This window comes from Coregonus clupeaformis, unplaced genomic scaffold (genome assembly GCF_020615455.1).
Source record: "Coregonus clupeaformis isolate EN_2021a unplaced genomic scaffold, ASM2061545v1 scaf3278, whole genome shotgun sequence".
NCBI lineage: Eukaryota > Metazoa > Chordata > Actinopteri > Salmoniformes > Salmonidae > Coregonus > Coregonus clupeaformis.
The window spans coordinates 1-24402 of record NW_025536732.1 but is presented as its reverse complement, the minus strand read 5'-3'; the positions used below and the strand labels follow the sequence as shown (position 1 = coordinate 24402).

Sequence of the window (24402 nt, the reverse complement as noted above, 5' to 3'; positions counted from 1 at the left end):
TGGCCACCAGGGGGCGATGCTGAGGGGGGCACAACACTGACCCACACTCTGCTCCACAACAGCTGTCCATCCATGGTCTCTATGACCCTTTAGATAGCACAACTAGGGCCCAGAGTTTTTCCAGTCAGGTCATGTAGTCATGTAAAAAAAACTCCTGGCCCTAATCAGAACGTCTACTGTGTAACCACTCTATAGACACTTCTATAGTGTAGATAAGGTGTGGTATATGTCCAGAGGACTGGATGGTGCAGATATGGGGACAGTTTGACTCCCCCTCAGCCCGCCACAGCTAGCCTGTGTGCCAGGTGCCGCTGTCGTGTTTTGGGAGTTTTGTGACGGTTGTGGTGTCGTAGTCGTGGAGACAGAATGGTTGGGGATGGCCATTCCCCGAGCATCACTGGTCTCACATGGACAAGCTGCAGGTCTCATCTGTCTAAGACCGATACACACTTAGGACTTATATAGCTAGGGTGTTAGTTATGTGGGTACTGTGAGTTGAATATGTGCCCACATATCTATATTGTAGACCTAGCTTGAGAAGAACTGCCCTGTCAAGAGAAGAGGATGTGAAAGCCTGCAGCTTGTCCTTATCTTCTTGCTTTGCTTGTATTTCTAAAGACGAGATTTCTAGTTTGACAGATGACTAACTAAACTAAGAATCTTCTTGTTTTTATTTCTCTCTTTCCTGTATTTCTCTCTCTCGCCTCTGTTGTTATTTCTCTGTCTATCCCTCCCTCTCTCTGCTGCCCCCCCCCCCCCCATACCCCCTCAGAACGGGGTTGTTCACCCCTGACCTGGCCTTCGAGGCCATAGTCAAAAAGCAGATCCTCAAACTGAAAGAGCCCAGCCTGAAATGTGTGGACCTAGTGGTGTCCGAGCTGACCGCGCTCGTCATGAAGTGTTCCGTCAAGGTAACCAAGAGCAGACTCACCCCTCACAGGAAAGAGGGGGTGAAAAGAAGGAAGAGAGAGAGAGAGTGTTCCGGAGCGTATCCTCTCATCTGTGATTGAATGCCCATCCCTGTCCCCCTCGTGCCTCTCCTCCACCGCTCTCCAATCAGCAACCTATCCTAATGAAATCCCCCCCCACGCCAACTATCCTCAGTGCCTGGATTGTGTGTGTATCCCTCCCTCACCACGCACATCCCCTCCTTTTGTCCAAGCCACACGTGTCCGATCGAGCATTGACTTGCAAATCACGTCCGAATTTTAAGCAGCGCATCTTAAAACTTCCTTTCAGTAGCCCCTCTCCTCACCCGTGCCACCGTTTGATTTGAGCACATTAAGACTGATTTTCCACCTCCATCTCCCTCCATCTCCCCTCCTCAAGACCCAGACCTCTGTCTATCAGAAGATCAGAGCACAGATCAATGCCTCCAGGGCTATAAGGCTTCACTCACTCACTGCCCCAGCACTGACCCATTGACATTATTCTGTCTGACTAACCAGATGGAAAAGCAACATGAGGGAAACAATACAAATATCTGCTGGCGCTCTGTACCAGGTGGCGTAGCCATAGCAACAGTGCTGCTCAACAACCATGCCATTTGTGGATGGAGGGGGGAATTGCATTTCAAAGACCCACCACAGTACATCCCTTTCACTGTCACTCTACCTCTGTGATATTAGTTCAGCTGAAGAAAGGATCTCCCTTCACTCTGTCGTTCACCCTCCTCTTCTTCATTCTCCTGGTCTGTTCTTCACTAACATGAAATAATATCAGCAGTCACCGTCAGCTCGGATTGATTGTTTACTGTCACCGGAAAACTATAGTGTCAACTGTAAGTTAACGTTGAATTATCTAATTTCCTAAATGTTTCTCTGCATTTTATCCATTGAGCCATTTGAAGGTTGACTCCAGTCAACTAGAGCTAATCATCACCACATTACTCCTCATGGTGTCCATCATGGTCATTCCCAGCTGTGGCTGAATGCCCTGCCCTTATGCCATAGATCACAGACATTCATCCTGTGTGCATGCCCGTTAAGGGGTTGTGTGTGTGTGTGTGTGTGTGTGTGTGTGTGGTAGTCAATATGATTACTATATTCACTGCTGAACACCTATGTCCTACCCCTATCCTATACTCTGAGTGTACAAAACATTAAGAACACCTTCCTAATATTGAGTTGCACTCCCTTTTGCCCTCAGAAGAGCCTCAAAACGTAAATATTGTGTCTTTGCCCATTCACCCCTGAATGGCACACATACACAATCCATGTCTCAATTGTCTCAAGACTTAAAAATCCTTCTTTAACCTATGTCCTCCCCTTCATATACACTGATTTTGAAGTGGATTTAACAAGTGACATCAATAAGGGATCATAGTTTTCACCTGGATTCACCTGGTCAGTCTGTCATGGAAAGAGCATGTGTTCCTAATGTTTTGTCCACTCATTGTATCTGCTTCATCTCCTGTCTTCTCTATATGTGAATGGGAGGTAGGTCTGCCTGTATAATCATGCGAGAGTGTTAGTGTATGCTAGTGTTTCTCTGTGTGTCTATATGGTCAGTGTTGCAGTTGTATTTTGTGTTACCTTGCAGCTGGGTTCTTACCCCCGGCTGAGAGAGGAGACCGAGAGGATCGTTACCACCTACGTCAGAGAGAGAGAGGGCAAGACCAAGGACCAGGTCAGTGCATTTAGGGCCTGTTTTTACCAGGAGTCTCGGGGTAGGAGTGCCCTTGTAGGATCAATTCAGCCTTTTAGATCATAATGAATTACGTTATATGGTCAGGGCGACCTGATCCTAGATCAGCACTCCTATTCTGAGATGCTTTTTTAATGCAGGCCCTGACCACTGACAGAGAAACACTCCCAACAGGAGATTTTAAGAAAAATACTATACATTTCTATTTCTCCATTTGAATCAATTGTTTGTACTTGCCTTTCTTGCGCTTGTCTTTTCTGTACTAGCACTGACTTTGCAGATAGCTGCTATTTTGAATGCTGTACTTGCTTGATTGTGATAAGTGGTTGTTGATGCGCTGATTTGTAAATTGCGTCTGTTCAACGAGTAAATAAATGTGATGTAAAATTAACTCTATTCTCATAGTGAAGCTCTGTCTTCATTCTAGGTGATGCTGCTGATTGACATTGAGCTGTCCTACATCAACACCAACCACGAGGACTTTATAGGCTTTGCCAAGTATGAATCCTACTACCCCCCCCACTCTAATGTACCCCACCCTTCTCCCCCTTACCCCTCTCACCCTAATGCTCGCTCTCCAGCTCCCAGCTGAAGGTGTGATTGTGACGTAGTCCTAGGGCACCAGACTAACTCACTACTGCCCAAAGTCAGATTTGTACTGTACTTGCTGAACTGGGCATGGACTGAACTGAACTCTGCTGAAGATCGATCGGGTAGAGCCCCATAAGCTTTTTGTGTCTGACTGCTTGTGCTTGATAGTTATTCCTACAGTATCCCTATTGACTTGAAACAATCAATACCTCAATCCCTGTGTGGCCACTTTATCACAACCCCCAAATACACTCACAGATACCACTGTCGCTACAAACCACAATTACCACTACTTCTTCTATCAGTATTACTCTCTCTATTCAGCTCTGCTATATTATATGTTGCGCTCCCTCCCTTTCTGACCCTGACTAACTGGAGCTGTTTTGATTTTTCAAGGACCCTTATTTGTTGTGTGCTAAGGGATTGACTTGAGTGAGTTTGACTGGAGTTTTTAGCTGTTGACTGCATTGGTTATTAATAATAACATGGTGTTTTAGAATCCTGAGTTCCTGCATCTTGCTGATAGGCCAGCCCTAGCCACTCATACTGGATGTCCTGCCAGAGCTTGACATGCGTTGACTTCTGCCCTCTACACTGTCTCCAGTGTAGCAATTACTGTAGGGTTCACAGCATGTAGCTAGCGGAGTTGAAAGTCTCTTCCATAGAAATAGAATGACTTCTGTTTCTATGGTCTCTTCCCTCTGCCTGAGGTATGTTCTGATTACGTAACATAGCAAGGCCCCTTGCGTTTCTGTATGCCGCGTGGGTTCCTTTCAAATCATCCGCATGGAGAATGGGTTGATGGATTGATTAGAAGTGTTGTGCGGTCAGGTAGGTAGGAGTGTTAACGTGTCTCTCGTGGCGTCACTTCCAGTCTTGACTTCAGAAGGCACGATGATGGTAGCCCACCAGGGTACGGCAACAACAGGTGGGCTGTCACGAATCGCACAGGGGTGTCTGAGTGTCACCCTCCCTCCTCCTCCCCACCCGTTCCCCCAGACCCCACTCTCACTGTTCCCACGACTATGTTTGATAACTTGAATTATAGGACCGGTTTGATAGATGTTAAATGATTTGATTGGTCAATACACATTATTACCCAAACATTGTTGATGCTGATTGTGATTTTGAATTTGTTGTTTTCCTTCTGAATCTGTCTTTTTCTAACAGTGCCCAGCAGAGAAATACACATCAGAACAAGAAGAGGGCCATTCCAAACCAGGTACACTGTCCCTCCTTGTCCCACCCTCTCACTTACCTAGCCCTCCCAATCTGATCAACCCCCAGATTAAGCTGCCCCAGACTGACACTTCCCCCTTTACCATATTTACATGTTGTAACATACCTGACCCCTGACCCTATGCTACCAATTAATAGACTAACTACTGGTAACCTAACCTGACACTTAGAACCTAACAGCACTTATTTACTTAAACATAAGTAGCTTCAAGATAACCCCTGCAAATCATGGCCAAATACCACCCTGTCTTTGTTAAGTCAGATGTTAATTTAACCCCTTGTCCACTGTGTTATAAACCTGGCACCTCTCTTTTCCTGTGTTATCCAAACAGCTCTGAAAGTCTTTTGAAGTCTATATGCTTTATTAATGTGATATCTAAATACCTAAAATCATGTGAAAATGTTATGTCAGCTTCACTGTGCTCAACACTTATAGAGTGCACATCTCAGGTTCCTAGAAACCTAGTAAGTGTACATATTTTATAAGATATATCCTATAGAAATACCTTTTATATCACTGTATTTCAACGAGGGGAGAGTTGCCTTAGACTAGAGTCATTCAAGCCCTCCCTGCTTCCCTGCATATGAAATGACCAGCTATGTTTCTACTACAACTATCATTACTTTATCACTATTTGCACGGCACTGTAACACAACCAAGGCATGAACCCCAACAGCAAAGCAACATTTAATCACAGAATTATTTTGTTTTATGTTTTTCAACTAACCCAAGCACTTTTTGTATTGTAATTCAGAATGTGCATGGGACCCAGCCTCGCTCAATGAAGCAACCAATATCAAATAAGCGACGTGTGGTACTTGAAGGAAATCTAATCGCATGTAACTCTTGTTCTCTTGCTCCCTCTCTCTCCATCTCTCGCTGTCTCCATCTTTTCTCTCCTTCCATCTTTGTGTCTATCCCTCAACCTCTCTCTCCATCTCTCCGGTTGTCTCATTCCTTCCACTTCTCTCATCTTCAAACCTTTCATTCTACCATTTCAAATGTTTCCTGCCCCATTCTCCCCCACTCTGCCCCTTACCCATGTTCCCACTCCCCTACCTCCATGGCTTGCTTGCTTCTCCCTTTTTCTCCTGTCTATGATTTATCCTGCCATCTTTTTCCCTAACCACTCCCCAACCCCCCACCCATCCCTGCAGGGTGAGATTCTGGTAAGTACCCCACAGATCTAAGCCACACCCTGTTAGGGGTCAGCAGGGGTCACCAGAGCAGGAGAACTGAGGCCAGACATCTGACACTTAAGGAAGAATGGGGGGTTATGGGAATTGGTGTTTTGACAACTTGTTCCAGCCTACTCCTTTGTACAGAACTCCTGTTCAAGATGATGAGCTGTTTTTTCTGGTCATATCTTCTCTACTCCACAGGGACTGAGAGAGGGCGAGCAGGAGAAGGTAGTAGAGTCTTAGTCTCAAGACTAATGGCAAACCGGAGATCAATTAGAATCGTATCGTAGTGATGTAATTCTCATCGGCTTTACCCGTAATCGGTAACGGCTTTCTCAATAACATCCGGGTTATGCTCAATAATTGTTGGTTTCACTTAACAAGACAGCAATTGTCTTTAATTGGACAAGTAGATAGAATTTTACTAACATTTTATCTTTATACTCTCAAACCTGTTGAAAGCAGTTCTGTCCAAGCACAGGCAGAATTGTAATTTAAAAAATAAATAATAATCACGTTCTTGTACCACACTGAAGTGTAATGTTATGATTCCCTGTGAAAGACTATGGAAGAGTTGGGAGGATGTGAGAGTGGCTGGCGTCAGTTCTCCTGCTTTTGGTCCTTACCCATGCTGCCCTGTCCAGGGGTGTAACTAGTGACCGCCACACTTTGCCTTGCCGTCGAATGGTCCTGAACATCTCAGGGGTGGGGAGGAGACATGAATCACCAATAATCATACACTAGATGTCCGCATTTCGATCCTTTTGGTGTCATTTGAAATCTCCTCTTGATGTTTTCTCTCTAACTTATCGTTGCATGTAAACTTTCCACTCAATATTTTCACAACTCAATATTCCAATCATCACTATAACAATATGTTAGTAGCACACCTCAACTGTCCACAAACCATTCTGTGTGGGACCCAGTCACAGGTCTTCTGGGGCTGTTTGTCATTCCAATCAGGGACCACAGGGTGGCGCTAGAGGAGGACGGGCAGAGGGAGGGTGTCAGGATTCAATCAATGATTATAATTTACATGAAATAACTGATCAAATATGATTTTGAAGTAATATAAATTGGGTTTAATAATCATTTGGAATCTTTATATATCCGTACATCTAATGTATCCATGTTTGATTTACCAACTGGTAGTACAACAAGATGTGTGAGAAGACCTAAAATAATGTGTTTACTTTTGAAATGCTTGCTGGATTATGAGTGGTTACAATGTAGGGAAGCTTTTGACAGGAATGTAGGCAATCATGCCATCAAGTGCCCTAACTTTTCTATAGCGATAATAACCTTAAAATCAGATGTAGTCAACAGCTAAAGATAGAACAGGCAAAATACTTTTCTTTTTGTCATCATCACTGACCTATCCTGCATGTCAGGGCTTCTTTTTAGACAGTGCGGTAAGAAGTGTCATAACATTAAAAGCGTCTCACTATCCCTTTTCTGTCACCTCACACTCCTCTTGTCTGTCTCTCACCTTGAACACTTACCACTGACTGCCAGCCAGGTTATTTATTTATATTTTTATTTTTAAATCATTTCAGAGGGGTTTAAGAGAATTCCTCGCCAAGGCAAACTGAGAATTTAACAAACTCCTATGTTACAGCCTCTTTCTCTCTTGTTTCTTTTGTCACTTTCCTACTAATGACCCCACCCCCATAAACCCACACCAGCCGTTTTGACACAGGAAAAAGAGGGAGAGAGAGGTTGAGATGTTCTCTGTTTTATCGGCATAAATTGACAGAATTCTTGTCAAAGCTTGATATCTGCTGCCCCTGATGGTTCTATGAAATGGCACTAACAATAAGAGCAGTACTCTAATAAGGCCTACTACAACCGGGGGTCCGCAGCCCCTTAGGTGTCCAACGTACTGCACGGGGTCCCCCAAAAAATAAAAAGTGCTTTTTATTTAAATGTTTTTATGAATATCACTAGCAACAACAGAATAAACAAATGTTGAATTACATACAGTTGAAAATAAGAGTATCTTTCTAATTATGTCAACTTTATTTCTCAACTCCTAATATTGAGCAAATTACACTCATTGGAGCCAATTGCGCTCACTGGAGTATCTGACATAGGCTTTGAAAAAGCACCCACGATTAGGCTACCAATGCGGCAAGTGCTGCTGGTAAGCTTTCTTGACAAGGACATACATTTTTGGCAACACATGGCTAACATTTGTTTAACCAGCTAAACAGTTGTTCTTAGCAAAAATGTATTTGGAGTTAGCTTTCTAGCTAATAGGCTATGTTAGAGTTTACACTTCCTCTTCCAGTTATAATGTGTGGAGGTCAAAATAATGAAAAACTATTTATCAAATCTATTCATTTAAAAATGTTATTACTTCTCCTAGACATCACCATTACTACTTCTTGACATTATCATTCACCTGATAAACAAGACGTGAAAATAATGTTTGCTAATGTATGATGGGGGTCCCTGGGTTGCCGGTTTGTCTGCGAGGGGGGTCCCTGGGCATGAAAAGGTTGAAGACCTCTGCTCTAATAAACTCTTGTCTACAGAAAGAACCTCTCATCCCTGCCTCTCATCTCTTTTTCCTCCCTCTCCCTTCTTTAAATCCTCATTTTATTTTTTTCATCCCCCCTCTCTCTACCCGTCCGCTCCGTGAGCTGTGGCTCAGTCTACCCGTCTCCACTGTCTCTGCATATCGCTGTATTCCTCTCCCACACTCTCGCCCTCCTCCTCTTGCCTCTCCCGTCCCTTTCTCCTGTTCCTTAGATAGGTATTTAGCCTCCTACAGGCCCTACACTGGAGTGTATGTCCGAGTCCTCTGCCCAGTTAACCCACTAACCCTAGTCTTTTTGGCTAACCTTGTATAGGCTAGCTTTTACTGACCCTGCTTACCCTAACATAACACCGCCGACCTTTGATCCCTGATCCCATGTGGGGCCCATTTGGTCTGGATGCCCCCATATTTATTTGTTTGTTTGTTTTGAGGTTATTAAGTTTGAGGTTTCCTGTTTTAAAATGTGTAAAACTCCAGTTAATTCTCCTTTCTGAATGATGCTTTTGTATGCTTACTATATACATCAGTGATATAGGTTCAGAAACATTGTTTTAGTGGTAAATCTTTATACTCAGAATAGAATAGTTTATTTAGAGTAAGTAGAACATCTTAGTGCTTATATTGCTAAGACCGGAGAAATCAAAACTCACACTTAGTACCCAGGGAATATTTTTATTAGTTAACTTAGTCATATCACAATATCTCCAGGAGGCAAACTCATTAATACTTTAATGACAAATGTGTTTTCCCTCCATCTTCCTGGTATACCTTGTACCCCCCCACCCTTATCTCTCCCCTAACAGGTGATCCGTAAAGGCTGGCTCACCATCAACATCAGCATCATGAAAGGAGGCTCCAAGGAGTACTGGTTCATCCTGACCGCAGAGTCACTATCCTGGTACAAGGATGAGGAGGTTAGTGTCTAAGACTGGGATAATAAAATACTGTACAATACAACACATACTAATACAATACAAACTGCCAGAAAGAAAATAAATGAATTATCATAACCATAATCTTAATTCTGCTACCAGTCCATTGGGCTGATATATGATCTGCACTGCATGCTCCCTCCTCCCTCTCATTGTCATGGTGGAGAATCAGATCAGGCTAGAGCCTCTCACCAGAGCCCCTGCCGGCCGGTGGTTAGATGTGTCCTGTGTGTGTGTGTCCCGGCCCAGCCTAACCAATGTGCAGACTACTGTTCAGCTGCAGCCTGATGAACAGGTAGTCTGAACACTGGGCAGGCGGGGAGGTGAGGAGGGGTGAGGGCGGGGGGGAAGGCCCGCGGGGTCACTCCGGCTGCAGGTCAGTGCCCTAGGGACAGGACGGGGGGGGAGAGAGATGGAAGGAGAGTAAACATTCCGCTGATAAAGAAAGCAACCACACTCAGACTTTGAGGTCCAAATATAACTATTGACTAATTTAGTATGATGATATAATGGAGAAATGTTGAGCTTACAACTTTTTTATAGATTTTGATCAACTTAAAGTTTAAACAGCCGTTACTGTATTTACTTTCAGTACTTTTTGCACCATAACAAAACAGCAAAGTTTTTTCCCACTCTGTGTGACTACACACTACTCTGCACAGTCAGCCCAAAAAAACAAGATTTCAAATGGCCATTTCAAAGGCTGGAAAATGTTGGAAAAGGCATATCGATAATACATATATTTTATGATGTTTTAGTTGAACAAAGTTTAAATAATATTAAAGAAATAAACCAAAACCACAAGGGAGCGGATGTATTCGGAAATATAGTCTTACTTTTAAACTTACCATTGGTTCGCTCAGAGCAGCCCAGGCTTTGGCAAAGATGTCCCCTCTCTCTCCCAGCGAAACGAAAAGAGCTTCAAAAGATACCGCCGATCGCTGACCAGAGCTAAAGACAAACCTTTAACCAGTAACTCTGACTACACCTAAAACCAACTGGTACCGTTCAGTTTCTACCAGTCCTCTGAGGCGGAATGGAGCGAAAGAAGGAGAAAGTGCATGAGAGAGAGAGAGGAGCGAGGGAGGGAGGATGGTGGAAGCAAACTGACGTGGCAGGCGGGCTGAAATGTTCCAGCAGGGATCTGACTTTGGAATTTGCAGGAAATCGTACTGGGTTACTGGGGGCGGGTTGGGGGGGGGGGGGGGTGGTGTATGTTTGTCTTGATTTATGTGGTTGTATGCCACTTTCATGTGTCTGTGTTTGCGTTTGCACAAGCACATGGGTGTTTGTATGTTTTCATGTGTGTGGTTATATATTTGTGTTTCGGGTGTGTGTGTGTGTGTGTGTGGTGAGGGCAGAGGCTTTGAGTGATGTAACTGTTGGGACTGAGCGGCTCTCTGTGATCGTGCAGACATAAACGCTTCCAGATGCTTCTCCTCAACAGTGCAAAGCTGGCATCCCTCCCCCCGTCTCTCTCCCCCATGCTGCTCCTCTCTCCCCTCATCCTCCCTTTCTCCCTCTCTTCTTGCCAGCCTGGTGGTCTCAGTCTCATACAGAGGAAATGCATTCCACTCTGTCTGCTCATTGGTGGAGAAGCCTAGTGTGGCCCAGTGTTGTATTCCACAGTTTTTCAAAGTTGACCATGAATAGTTTCTTAATGGCCGTCTTCATGGCTTCCTCTTATTTGTGTACTTTAGTGTTTTTTAATGCCTTCAAGGATTTGCTCCTCAAGATGTTATTGCTGTGAGTTCAGATCCCCCCTCTCTCTGTGTTTTAGGAGAAAGAGAAGAAGTACATGCTGCCCCTAGATAACCTGAAGCTGAGGGATGTGGAGAAAGGCTTCATGTCCACCAAACACGTCTTTGGCGTCTTCAACACTGAATCCAGGTCAGGGAAATGTATGTGTGTGGGTCCGTGTGTGTGTATGTATGTCCTTGTGTATCCTGTTCCACAGAAGTGTCATTTCAATTCAGGGAGTCAGGAAGTAAACTGACATTTAAATGTTACAAAATCCTCAGAGAAGCATTGAGGGAAATTTACTCAGTGAATTGACTGAAATTAAATAGAATTGACCCCTGATTCTGTTTGTGTTTTGCCATCCATCAAGCAGGAATGTGTATAAGGACCTGCGTCAGATTGAGCTGGCCTGTGACACCCAGGAGGATGTGGACAGTTGGAAGGCCTCCTTCCTGAGGGCTGGGGTCTACCCTGAGAAGGACCAGGTACTGGACCCAAACTCACTCAAATAGTCGTTTGGGTCGCTTTCCCGGACACAGATCAAGCCTAGTCCTGGACGGACTTAAGAACATGCTCAACGGAGCTTCGCCATTGAAAGGGCTTTGTAGTCCAGGACTAGGCTTGATCTGTGTCCGGGAAACCGACCCTTGAAGTTTGAATGTTAGCAGAAGCAGAGGTCAAACAAACAGGACACATTGTGGTGACAGCCTTTGTCTGTGTTTGATTAACAATAGGCATGCACCTATACTTATTGATGACATCACTGATGATTGTCATACGGCTTTTTTCTTTTTTCTCATGCACACCAATTCATGATTCAAGGGAGATTATGAGGTACATGTTGTCTAATATCAGAGGGATTGGATGTATGATTCCCAATGGCATACATCTACCACAATGTATCCCAATGGCATGCAGTAGTATTAGCTATAGTGTGTTGACCTCAAACACTCAGAGAGAACAGGTATGTGTGGCCTCAACTCAAAGGGCCTGTTTGGACCGGTCATGTTTCCTCTACCTCCATCCAGAGGTAACATCTCTCTCTGTGTTCCCCAGGTGGACACTGAGGATACAGCCCCATCAGAAACCTTCTCCATGGACCCCCAGCTGGAGAGGCAGGTGGAGACCATCCGTAACCTGGTGGACTCCTACATCGGCATCGTCAACAAGTCCATCAGGGACCTCATGCCCAAGACCATCATGCACCTCATGATCAACAGCGTGAGTGAAAAAAGCCTAGAGACAGTCTATACTTAGCAGGCTCTGTCGTATAGCAGGGGTTTCCATGAAATGGTTGCATGCCAGCTTTGTGTACCTATGTGTTGACGTGTTTCCACAAGCGCCGGGGTGTTTGTGTTTTCTAGTGGATGAGCTTAGGTTAGGTGCTCTCATCTAGCATCACTGAGGGTTGACTATTCAGTGACTCCATCTTTCAATGGCTCCATGCAGACTAATATGATGTGAGTCTACTGAAATGAATAGGACACCACCATTTCTCCATAGTCGTTGGTCCTCTCCTCTCCTCTCCTCACCTCACCTTTCCTCTCCTCTCTCCTCCTCCCCAGGCTAAGGACTTCATCCACTCAGAGCTGCTGGCCTACCTGTACTCATCAGGTGACCAAAACAGCTTGATGGAGGAGTCAGCTGACCAGGCGCAGCGCCGCGATGAAATGCTTCGCATGTACCACGCCCTCAAGGAGGCGCTGCACATAATCGGGGACATCACCACCACCACCGTGACTGTCCCCGTGCCGCCGCCCGTCAACGACAGCTGGATGCAGGAGAACAGGTGAGAGGAGGGGAGAGGAAGGGAGGCCAGGTGAGAGGAGAGGAGAGGGTGTGTGTGCGCGTGTGTGTATACGCACACAACAGGGATTTGTTGAGTTTGACGTAAAAATGGATTGAGTGAATGTACCTTCAATTCTCTCAAATTCATATAATGGAAGATGTTTTGCTTCATCCATTGTCACATTTCGGAACTAAAGGGGGTCATGTGCGAGAGACTGTACAGTCGACCAAAGCTTGTTGTAGTTGTTTGTATAATGATGTATATTTCATTGTCTGTTTTTTTTTCCATTCCCCACGCCTCTTTCTCTCTGTTCTCGTCTCTCTCCAGTCCCACCCCCCAGCGCCGCCCCCCGGTCGCAGCAGCCCCTCCCCCAAGCCGTCCGCCTGCAGTGAGTGGCCCAAGGCCGGGACCACCCCTCAACCCCTCCCCAGCGTTTGGGGGCCCCCCATCCCCTCTCGCCCGGGCCCGCCGCCCATTAACGCCTTTGGCACCATCAACCATCAGGACCCCTTCAGTGCCCCCCCGCTGATCCCCTCTCGGCCTGCTCGCATCCCCCCTGGCGTGCCCAGGTAAGACCACCTCCGCCCCTCAGGAGGGAGCAGTACCTACCTACCTATCCTTACACAGGAATAATATCTCCTCATGGACACTATATTAACCTGTGTAACCCTCTTTATTCATTGTTGAATTGCCAGGTTATCACTATAACTGCAGCACCTGGCTCTGACTGTCTGTTGATGTCAATAGATGGATTTACGTTTCCTCCCAGACCCACCTTTCACATTACTACCTCCACCACCTTTTCTTTACACACTTCTCTTCCTTTCTCTCTCCTCTAGAACTTGGTTATCTTCTCTGTTTCATAAAATCCTTTCTCTTAACTCCTCGTCTCTTTTGCGCTCAACTCCCTTTCTTTTCTCTTTCTTCTTCTGTTCTCCCTATCTCTCTGTGGGATTGTTTCTCTCCATTCACGTCTCACGATCTCTCCTCTGTTCTCCTGCTCTTTCTATCTCTCTGGGTTTGTCTCTCTCTCTCTCTCTCTCTCTCTCTGTCTCTCATGTCTCTCCGTGAGCATATCTCACCTCCTGTTCTTGCTCTCTCTCTCCCCTGCAGCCGACGACCCCCTGGCGCTCCACACCGGCCCACCATAATCCGCCCTGCCGAGCCCTCCCTGCTAGACTAGACTACCCAGTAGATCCAGCCAGGTTCACCTGTGTGTGTACTGAGGCCAGAGGGGGAGGGCTACAGAGGAGGGGAGAAGGGGGCGCCTATATAGTATCTATGCACATTGATATATATATATATACTATTTCAACCAGGCTTATCTAATGTAGTTGACTCAAACTGTTCTCTGATATAAGCTGCTAACCCTCCCTTAGTCTCCAACACATGTGGGGTCTTTCTGGTCTCCACATTCTAAAGAAGCAAAGAAACCATAACCACTTGAATATTCTGAATCAGAAGATTATATAATTACACTGTTTTGGATATTGTACCATAGAAAAAGATCCACCTGATTCATAGAGTTAATCGCTCACCTTTGACCAGCAGGGTGCACTCACGGCATCAGATGGGTATGGGTACATGGAAGTGACATGCCCCTAAGCAACAGAATCATTTCCTCTCTGAAAAGGTGAAAAGGCTCTACTACACCCTAGACCTCTGTGTAATATACACACTCATCCTGTTCATTTTTTTCATGGTTTTTCTAACTTGATTTCATACTGAAAATAGTTATTATTATTATGACTACGGTGGTGTTGATGATTACTTTCTTCTTATTTTATTTGAGTGACTTGTCCGTTTTAGTGCCCCCTGTATGTAGCTTAAAAACCAGTCTCTAATCACAGCAAAAGGAGGCATAAAAAGACAATTTAGCAGTGCAGGGCAACACATGCGGCTGAGAGGAGCCTTATAAAATGTGCCCGTTTATTATTGGAATGTCCTGCCACCGTTGAGAAAATGTCATCTAGATTGACATTTAAATTTGACATTTTAGTCATTTAGCAGACGCTCTTATCCAGAGCGACTTAGTTAGTGAGTGCATACATTTTAATTTTTTTTCATACCACTTGAAGCACTTCTGTGTACATCCATACATCCTCTGGTAGCGTTGAGGTTGTCATTACTTTAAGACTATGCACAATAAACATGGAGGAGAGAGAGTTGTCAGCACTTTGAGAGATGATTCCTCCACTCATCCTTAAGTATAGAGTTATCCCAGCACCTTAAGTCTGTTAACCTCACTGAGACCTTAACCAACCTCGGGTGGACCTTCATTCAAAGTCCCATTCAGGACAAGGACAGGTGAAGGGGAGAGTCCAGTATGGTTTCCTGGAGCAGGGTGAGAGGGTGGGGAGACAGGCAAGGGAATGGGAGCTATGTGGTTAGAGCTGGAGAGACGGCTGTTTAGGAACAAAACTTCTTCCTGTCACAATTCAATGGTAATTTGTCTTTATGGTTGAGAGACCCTCCCGGTGTCTTGGAAACACCATTGTACATAGCTGAAGGACAGTCTCAGTACAGACACACAGAGATGGTGATGTCTCCATTTTTAAAAAGGACTGATGGAGAATGGTGTTTAATGGTGTTCATTGAAAACCAAACATTTTATTGTGTAGTAATCGTTATACTAATTGAAGCACTAACACAGCCGTTATATTGAATTAGCTTGGGATGTAGGGAAACGTTGATTTGATCTCCAGATCGTATTAATTCATTATTTATAACCCTGGGCATTTGTCATGTGTCGTTTTGATAGAAATGATTTCAGCTGTAAACAGCACCTTCAGCCTACTTCTCCCCCTCTAGAAAGGGAAACAAAGTCTTTCTGGTAGTGAGTTAGACTACAGGGTTCTAGTTGGAATAACTGTTGCCACTGGGAGGGTTTAGATAGGAGTGAAGAGTGTCTGTCTTCACAGCTGTGATTCTTTACTGGGTGTATTTTGGGGGTGGGATGGGGAGGAGTCCGGAGAGTGAGTGACAAATGGACTACTTTGATGTTTTTCTGTTTTGATTTCATGATGAATATTGAGGGCGGGTGACGGAAGTTATACTTTTGTTGCTCTTTTTGCTGTACATGCACATCCTGCCTGGAGAACCTGTCCAAACTAAATAGAGCTCAGCCCAATACCTTGTACTCCTTACAGAAATCCATTATATGAGTAAATGTGGTACAGGTAGAGGGTCAATTTGGTAGGAACTGTCTAAAACCACAGACTCTCTGGGCAGAATGTGCTTTTTCTTCCCTTATGTTTCCATCAGGTCTGGCTACAGTGACAGTGCTGCTAGTGGGTGTCTGACTCTGATCTCAGCTAACTCCAACTAAAGCCTCTGGGAAATGCAGTCTATCCATGCTCCCAAAGGTTTCAATCTCTTGACCAAGTATAGAACCCCAACTAGGAAGAGATTGGCCTTACATTTATGCTGTCACTCGATGTTGAGGAGTCGTAGGGGAATTGAACACGTCCCGTTCTTATGAAAGTGTCCCTGTCACCTGACGGTATCTGTCACTGTAGCCTTTCCCCCTACACCCCATTTCCTGATCTGTGAAGTGTAAGATGTTGGTGACTGCCTTTCTCCCTAATGGTGCCCCCCCACACAACCCACTCCCCTCTCTTGGGGGGGCGACCTGCATCGATCTCTTTCTTTTGTTTTTGCAAAGCATTGTCAAGTGCCTCTGTAGCAGTTTAATGGATTTGAATAAACAAACGAACCAATTTGGAACACGAGCGCTAAATAAAGAGGTTTGTGTACAATAAAGAGACTGGTGGTTGGTGTCTCCTTGTGTCTTGTGTGGTCCCCCCTCTCTCCTGTCTCATTGGTTGACCTCACTCCTGGGTCTCTCTCCTGGTATCTTCCTCTCTTCTTCTTCCCCTCCTCTACTGTGGATGTTGCTATGCTCATTTCTGTGCTAACGGGCTGCCTCTTTTGACTTGAGTTAAAAGTGGAATGAAAGTTGTGAAGGACAAGAATTCCTGGAATAATAATAATAATAACTTATTCAGTCTTTCCTTTTTTCTGCCTTCCTGATGATGTTTCTCTGAATGCAAGGTGCACATACTGTACTATAGAACGCAGTACTCTGTTGTAGTGTTAGTAACAATAGCGGAGGTGGGTTGTACAAGGCCTTTAGTCTACAACTATACTGATTCTATTAAATGTTTATGGTCTATTCAACTTGATTTGATTTATGTCTCTTGCTGCCCATAATACATCACATTGCCTATAGAAAACAGGCAGCTATGGTAATAGGAGGAATGATCAGCTAAATAAAGCAGGAAGATTAGATGGACACAAACTCTTAATGATAGGAAATGAATGTTCTTAGGTCTTCCCTTACAAAAACCTATATTTTCTCAAAAGGTCTGTTGTGAGTTGCTAAACCCCTCACAATCACCAAACTGCATTACGCATTAAAAAGACTTGAATGGGAGAGAGTGTGATTAATGTTGGTCTGTCGTTATGATTGTCCCTGAACAGGCGGCCTGCTCCTGCTCGTCGTAACCAGTGGTGACCTTGCCCCAAAGCAGGATGGGATTGGAGATGCACTGTCCACATACCAGCAAGAGAACCGGACCCTGTGAAGAATCATAAACCTTGAACACCTTAACTTTAAATATTCTCCAAATAATAGGTTTCAGAGCTGGTTAAACTCTAAAAGCCATAACTTAGTTGATAACATGAAATACAAGAGGGAGCTTTTTCCATGGCAACTGTCAAAGATGTACTCATTTTACAATAACTGAAGGCATTTCAGGAAAATCAGCCTCCTTTAAATGCTTTTTTATCAAGTGAAATGAAATCTCATTGCATAAGCTGTAATAAAATATGTCTGGGAGAGAACAGTCACGTGGTAAAGAAGACAACTTGATACCCTCACTCAACATCTCGTTAAAACTGTTAAAGGCCCAGTGCAGTCAAAAGCGTGCTTTTCCTGTGGTTTATATATAGTTATAATGCCCTTTTAGTGTAAGGGCGGTTTGAAAAAAATGCCTGAAATTTCAGCCTGTTTTGGTGGGATAAAGTTTTAGCCTGCCTGGTGACATCACCAGGCTGTATATTTGTTAACCTAGTTTTCAGTTTTTCCCTCCCTGCTCAAACCACTCCCAGACAGTCCTAGCAACATTCTTGCATGACATTTACATTTACATTTACATCATTTAGCAGACTCTCTTATCCAGAGCGACTTACAAATTGGTGCATTCAACTTATTATAGCCAGTGGGACAACCACATTTTAAATTTTTTTTATGGGGGGGTGGGGGAGGGGGGGTAGAAGGATTACTTTTATACTATTCCAGGTATTCCTTAAAGAGGTAGGGTTTCAAGTGTCTCCGGAAGGTGGTCATTGACTCCGCTGTCCTGGCATCGTGGGGGAGCTTGTTCCACCATTGGGGTGCCAGAGCAGTGAATAGCTTTGACTGGATGACAAATTGCTCTTTGCTAAAAAGCTATTTTTGTTTCATTCTACATTTCTTAACTGAAACCAATCACAGTAGGTACTTAATTGTTACCCAGAAATGATTTGATATTGAGATAAAAACCGCTGCATTGGACCTTTAATAGCTGGCACCTACACAGACATTTCCAACCCCTCCAGGGGTTTTAGTGAGCTGTAGCCTGGCTGAATTCTGACACCATTCTCAGTACGGGTTCAACTTCTGTTCACTATTTCCATACTAATCAAACATTGAGAAAATTAAATTATTTTTGTACTGATCAAATAGTTTGACTGCTCATGTGCCAAATTCTTAATGAAATCCACTGATTGTTTGTGTTAGCTATCTCCTGGGGCCCAACCTCTCCTCTTGGTTTCATGTACAGTGCAGTTTTGCAATATGGGCATTTCTCAACAGATTAGTGTCTGAATTACTATTGAACACGTTTGTAGAAAACTCATAAAAATGATTGAAGTGTAGAAGTTTGGTTTATTTAGATTATTGTAAATACATTGTGTGTAGGTGGAATTGTAGATAGGACCATTTGAGATCTCACTCATACTGCATTGTATTCGATGCTACAGTTAATCACTTGATGTGTCAGTTGGGGAACACCACTTGGGATGATGACAAGCCTTAATATTCTATGGTAGTGTATTGGGAGGAGGGCCCCAAAAGCCAAACGGTAGGGTGACTATTTGATGGGATGAGGTGAAGGATGCTAGGAACAGTTGAATGAATCAGGTAGTGCTGGGTACAGCACCGATGAGTAAGCACAGAAGCATACACAACTTTTAATAGCAAGGGTCATGTCATGTTCAGGAGTCAGAGAACTTCAAACCATCTATATTCCAGTTCCAATGGATGCCTTACGCAAGGGTCAGTCGGTAAAGCATTGCGCGTGCAACGCCAAGGGTCGTAGGTTCGATTACAGCTGGGGCCACCCATATGTGACATGTATGCACACGACTGTAAGTCGCTTTGGATAAAAGCCTCTTCTAAATGGCATATATATATATTATTATTATACACTTTATTTATACTGTAGTAAGGGTAATTATATGAAGAGGGCATATACCGGTAATGTGATTATAATGTAGTACAATGTCAATAATAGATCCAACTGTTGTCAGCTGCAGAACTTTGCAATATGCCTTTAATCCAGTGCTGTTTTATTGTAGCCAATAAGCTTGCCTTATTTTCTTTCGCCGCACACTTTTGACACTCAAACTTGCACTACCTGTAATTGAAAGGAATTGATCATGGAGATTTTATGGTTTTATAAATACAATCTATTTTCAAATTAATGATTGTATCTTGTTTTGTGGTGTTGGAGATGTATATAACAACCATGCTTGTGGTTGACTGTGCAACATTCTCCTGGCTTCATCTCACCAGATCTCTGTCAAACACTTTAAATGTCAATAAAAATGTAATATCTGTAATTCAATAAACCGTCCCTTATGAGACCAGTCATTGTTTCATTTAAGACCTCTTTCTCTTGCTTAGTAATTACCAGACTGATAACCGCTGCAGTGTTTAATATAAGCTGACGGGATCAGTGGCTTTGCGAGGCTACTCTTTCTCCACAATTAACTTATATTTACATTTACACACTTATATCACAGTATAATGTTTTTTGTGTGTGTTTATTTAGGTGTAGTTATGTTATAACCATGTCATTAAATAAATAACCTTTTTAATGTCACTCTTAAGATCCCATGTTAAAAACATACAACCACATGGTCTATTATTGCATTGGTTTCTTGTTTCGTAGATTGACACTAAATTGTCAAAACATCATTATACAGTGTTCATGACTCACATACAAACATGCCCTTTTCTGCCACTCAAAAGCTGAATCAAGTTCATCACACACAAACATCACTAAATCCTTGCTAACAGTCACTAATTTACCACACATCACTGTTGTCAATAGTCTCTCTCTTCTTCAATCTCTGAGACCATTATTTTACAGTAGGGTCCTGTTAGTCCCAACACCCTTCTATGGCATCTTTGAGGAAGATACCACTGGGAAGAGTGTGGAGGTGGTGGAAGATACTATTGGGCCGGGTGTGAGTCTGCTGGAAGATACCACTGGGCATGATGTGGGGCGTGGTGGAAAATATCACAGGGAAGGGTGTGGGTCTGCTGGAAGATACCACTGGGAATGGTGTGGGGATGGTGGAAGATACCACTGGGATGGGTGTGGGGGTGATGGAAGATGACACTGGACACTAGGGTTTGCAGACCCTCTTCTTGTCGTCGAAGAGGCGTCGGAGGGTGTAGACCTGTGTGACGGCCACGGTCAGGATGACCAGGAGGCTCATGGAGGACCAGAAGGAGACCCTCCACAGGTTGTCCTCCAGTAGGTAGCGGTCCCGGGCCTCGAAGGCCCTCAGCATGGTCTGAACTTGACGGCTCCGCTCCAGGTGCCTGTGCACTGAGTCCATGGTCTCCTACAGGGAGAGGCAGGGAGAGAGACAGTGGGTAAGGTGGGAGACAGGAATGTATTGCTGTGCAACAAATGGCTCCTAGGAATTTTGTTGGTGTTACACACCAGTGATAAAAACATCTACATCTTTCCAATACAGATAGAACATTGACAGCAGGAAAGAGAGGAAAAACGTGAGACAGGACAGACGAAAAGGATGAAAAGAGACAAAAAAAGGGATGTGTAAAAACAGAGTGATAGAAAGACACCAGTCCCAGTGGCTGAGAGTTAGAGTATTCCTCCTTTCCTTCTCACCCTGATGTCTTCCAGTTTGTACTCCACCATGCTCTCCGGCTCGGCCATGTCAGCCCACTCTTCGTCCCCCCAGGCGTCCCCAGTCTGGCCATCAACGATCACCTCAAAGAACACCATCTTCTCAGACAGCTTACTGAAGCTGTTGTCAAAACACAGCCGGTAGTCTCCATCCTCTGTAGGCTCCACCCTGGGAGACAGACCAATGAGGAAGAAAAACATGACGTCAGAGAGGGTCAGAGCAAGTCAGACAGTATTCAAACTGTCATAGAGAATAGTGTAGAACTTTACTGTCCGTAAGCCAGAGGATGGAAAGGTGTCTTTGGCATCACCTTACAAAAAATACACAGACTTTGAATCATACATCCTCGAGCATGGTGAGACCTTCATACCACTCCAGAGAGGTTAGAGGAGGTCAGGGTTGTGTTAGTAAGTTTTGCCCACTCACGTGTGGATGCCGTCAGATGTCCTGAACTCAGAGGCCAGCTTGTATCCGCTAGGGGAGATCAGAGTGAAGCCTACATCCAGGCCTGCACCTGCAATCACCTGGAATAGGAGGGAATGGTTGAAATTATATTATAATCTAACTCAAAGTGTTCCTATGAGAATATCCAGTTTTACAGACTGACACCATAGACAGACTGAACGCCACCAGGTCTACACACACATCTCCACGTCCATACATACTGTAGACACATGAACACTGTAGTGGTGGTAGAGTCAGTGTTGTAGTGGTGCCTGGAGAAGTGGGTATACTCAAATGTTGCCCAACATTTCTAAAACGGCCCGCCCGGCGACGGAAAGGCGCCCTCTGTAAAACATTCTATGAGATACAGTGACATACACTCTGAACGACCTAAAATGATAAATCCCATATTGGTCTTTCACAGTCAGGCTAACCCAAGCTGTACTATGCAAGTAAACTAATAGCCCTACTATTGAAACATAAATTAGGCTGTCAACGGAGTCCGAATTTGTTTATATTTTTCTTCAGTTTTTTTGCTCTGAAAGTCACACTTCATAGACAAACAACTAAATGTGATGTTCTAAGTCCATAACAATGCTTAAACCACATCAGGATACCACTTTTGAGGTCTGGGAAAAATGTAGTTACCCTTTAATTCAAGTGCACAGGCACCTAGCACTGTTGTTTGGTTAGCTGTGTTTCTGTAGCACATGATATGGAGTTTGCAAAACAAATGACCATTGGATTGATGCAAATAATCATGATATCATTCTGCCAGGTAAGCATAGGCTACTTTGTAGCTAGTTAACATTTAATTGATAAGGATTTTGGGAAAGCCTTTCCAACTATGCATCGCTACATTTTTCATGATCCTTAATTGTTTGAAACCTGGACGTTTTACTTCATATGAGGCATGTCTTACCTTGCTCTAAAGTAGCCTAAAGCCAAAATCCCACCATAGAAACGTGGAGGCAATTATTTTATAAAGACCTCCTCATATGCATTCTCCTGTTCTATTGGTTTTCGGTCAACCTTCTTTCATTGTCTAGCAACCAAAGGCATTATCCTAGTCATATTAGCAACCCATGATAGTTGTTGCATCTTTAAATCCCCCTTCTTTCTACATTTCTAACAGATATTTCCATCTCTGTCCATGAAACCGCTCGCATGTTGATATTTTAGAACAGTGTTCTCCCTTCAAATTTCATTTTGGAACCATCGTGCGTAGGCCTACCTCCTAAATTGTCAAGAAATAATTGTTTTAAGCTAAACATTCTGATCTGTTCCATCAGCCTTATTAATTGATATGGCGTATACCTCCACTACACTACTTTGATATGCATTGTGGGGATTAAGAAGTGAGTATATGCAATGCCCACTGAAAAATAAGTGGGTATACAGGTGTACTATACACTCCACAACAACAATGTATATATTATTTGTCCAAGTGTTTGCACAGCTCATTATCAGTCTCTGATTGCCATATTCAAACTCTACAGCACAGTAGATATGAGCTAAACCCACTATACCCACTCCCCACCACCTGTCTGTTTATGTCAAATTAACTCCACTCTCAGGCAGCAGAAACATAAGGAGGGAAACACAGCATGTTGGGCCATATAAACTAGGCCTTAGGCATGAGTCACTGCCATTGCCAGTGTGGTGTCATGGTCTTGGTTGAGAGAGGGTAACAGACGGACAGACAGACAGGCAGGTCAGACAGACACACACCACAGACTGCTGTATAAAACGGCTCAATCCCCACAGTCCTTCAGCTTGCTCTCTCAAGCTGTCGTCTCTCTCAGCCCTGTGTGTCTCAGCTGTTGCTGTGTGGATACCACAGTAAGCCTGCCAGGCTCCACACAGACTACACACACACACAAAGTCCACAGAAATGTGTCACGGCTTGGCGGGTTGGGTGGCGAGGAACATGACATCCTACCACAGTCATGTGTCTGCCAGATGATTGGGTTTCATAGAGTAGGCATTGATACGGTAGCATGATGCGCATCACTTCAACTTTAATTTATGAAGGGCTTAACCCGTAATGGTTTACCCTTTTATACTAGTCAACTGACTAACTCTGCAACCGTGTCTGCTAAATGACTAAAATGCTATAGTATAAGTGATAACATCTTCATCATTAATATGCATTTTGCAGCAAAGCGCTTGACTACTAACTAACACACCAAGTAGGCCAACATTTGGTGGTAAGCTCTCTCCTTCTCCTTACATGTCTGAAGGAAAGAGGAGGAAGAAGCCATAGGCCTACTACAGCTACTATAGCTCAGAGGTTAGTTTGAGTATCTGGCCTTATGCTGACACAGTGGATCCCTTTTTCCAAACACTTCCCCTGCCTTGGCCCTTCATGCCTTGGTGGTCCTCTGTAGCTCAGCTTCCTCCCCCTAGTCGCTTTGGTAACATATTATTATTGCATGCCAGCAGCTATGCAAGCTGGCTTTGTCTTATAGGCTCCACCTGTATAGAAGGAAGATGCCTTATCTTATTATTTGCATCTGAGCAAAGTCCTTTGGCTGTAACAATAAAGCATCCAGTAACTGACTGACTAATACAACTTATAACACTGTTATAATAGAGGCACTGTCAATTTCACCAAACAAACACACAGAGAGAGAATGACACAGAGAATGTCAGCTGTGTTTTCAATACCACAGAAAACTAAATTGTCCAAGCCTGCTACCTGGTATTCTACTTCCAGGCTTCCGTTCTTCGCAGCTGTTTGGTAGAAACATTCCGTTCTGCCGGCAGGGAGTAGAAAAGTGAATTCAGTATCTTGGCTTTGTCCCAAGCCTAAAGTGAAGTCCACAGATACAACGAAACAATACAGCAAATAGAGTCTTACAGCAGCGCTCAGATCAAAAAATGGAACCCATAGTCGTAGCCTAGAAGCGACTTTGGACTTCTGTAAAAGTTACAATATCACTGTTGACTCATTGTTAGCCATGAATGCTTGTTCTTGTAGCCTAGTAGCCTACTTCGCTTCACTCATACCGCACTGTATGCATACATTTTCCATAGAATGTCAGCGACCACGAGATGTAGGCTATTTATTGCTTGTGATCAAAGTT

General features: G+C 44.0%; 2 protein-coding genes and 2 long non-coding RNA genes across 4 annotated transcripts in view; 2 read left to right on the top strand and 2 right to left on the bottom strand.

Annotated features, from left to right (window-relative positions):
- Positions 1 to 14714, top strand: part of LOC121551311 (dynamin-2) — a 30937-nt gene extending 16223 nt beyond the window's left edge. Inside the window, 13 exon segments of the mRNA XM_041863903.2 lie at positions 773 to 911; positions 2542 to 2628; positions 3074 to 3144; positions 4408 to 4459; positions 5635 to 5646; positions 9004 to 9114; positions 10913 to 11022; positions 11246 to 11357; positions 11929 to 12093; positions 12438 to 12661; positions 12989 to 13092; positions 13095 to 13230; positions 13775 to 14714. Of these exon segments, the coding sequence (XP_041719837.2) occupies positions 773 to 911; positions 2542 to 2628; positions 3074 to 3144; positions 4408 to 4459; positions 5635 to 5646; positions 9004 to 9114; positions 10913 to 11022; positions 11246 to 11357; positions 11929 to 12093; positions 12438 to 12661; positions 12989 to 13092; positions 13095 to 13230; positions 13775 to 13844 (1393 nt within the window). The 3' untranslated portion in view covers positions 13845 to 14714.
- Positions 6167 to 10288, bottom strand: LOC121568860. The gene is made up of 3 exons (XR_006001298.2): positions 9981 to 10288; positions 9325 to 9517; positions 6167 to 9095 (listed from the first exon to the last, which is right to left on the bottom strand). It is a non-coding gene; the product is annotated as an uncharacterized LOC121568860 (long non-coding RNA).
- A 1580-nt stretch (positions 14715 to 16294) lies between the features above and the next one.
- Positions 16295 to 17508, top strand: LOC121568861. Its single transcript, XR_006001300.2, has 2 exons — positions 16295 to 16714; positions 17144 to 17508. It is a non-coding gene; the product is annotated as an uncharacterized LOC121568861 (long non-coding RNA).
- A 2275-nt stretch (positions 17509 to 19783) lies between these two features.
- Positions 19784 to 24402, bottom strand: tmed1a (transmembrane p24 trafficking protein 1a). Its single transcript, XM_045220168.1, has 4 exons — positions 24342 to 24402; positions 21296 to 21393; positions 20851 to 21037; positions 19784 to 20560 (listed from the first exon to the last, which is right to left on the bottom strand). Exons 1-4 carry the CDS (start codon positions 24348 to 24350, stop codon positions 20339 to 20341), a joined length of 516 nt encoding a protein of 171 aa, XP_045076103.1. The 5' UTR covers positions 24351 to 24402; the 3' UTR covers positions 19784 to 20338.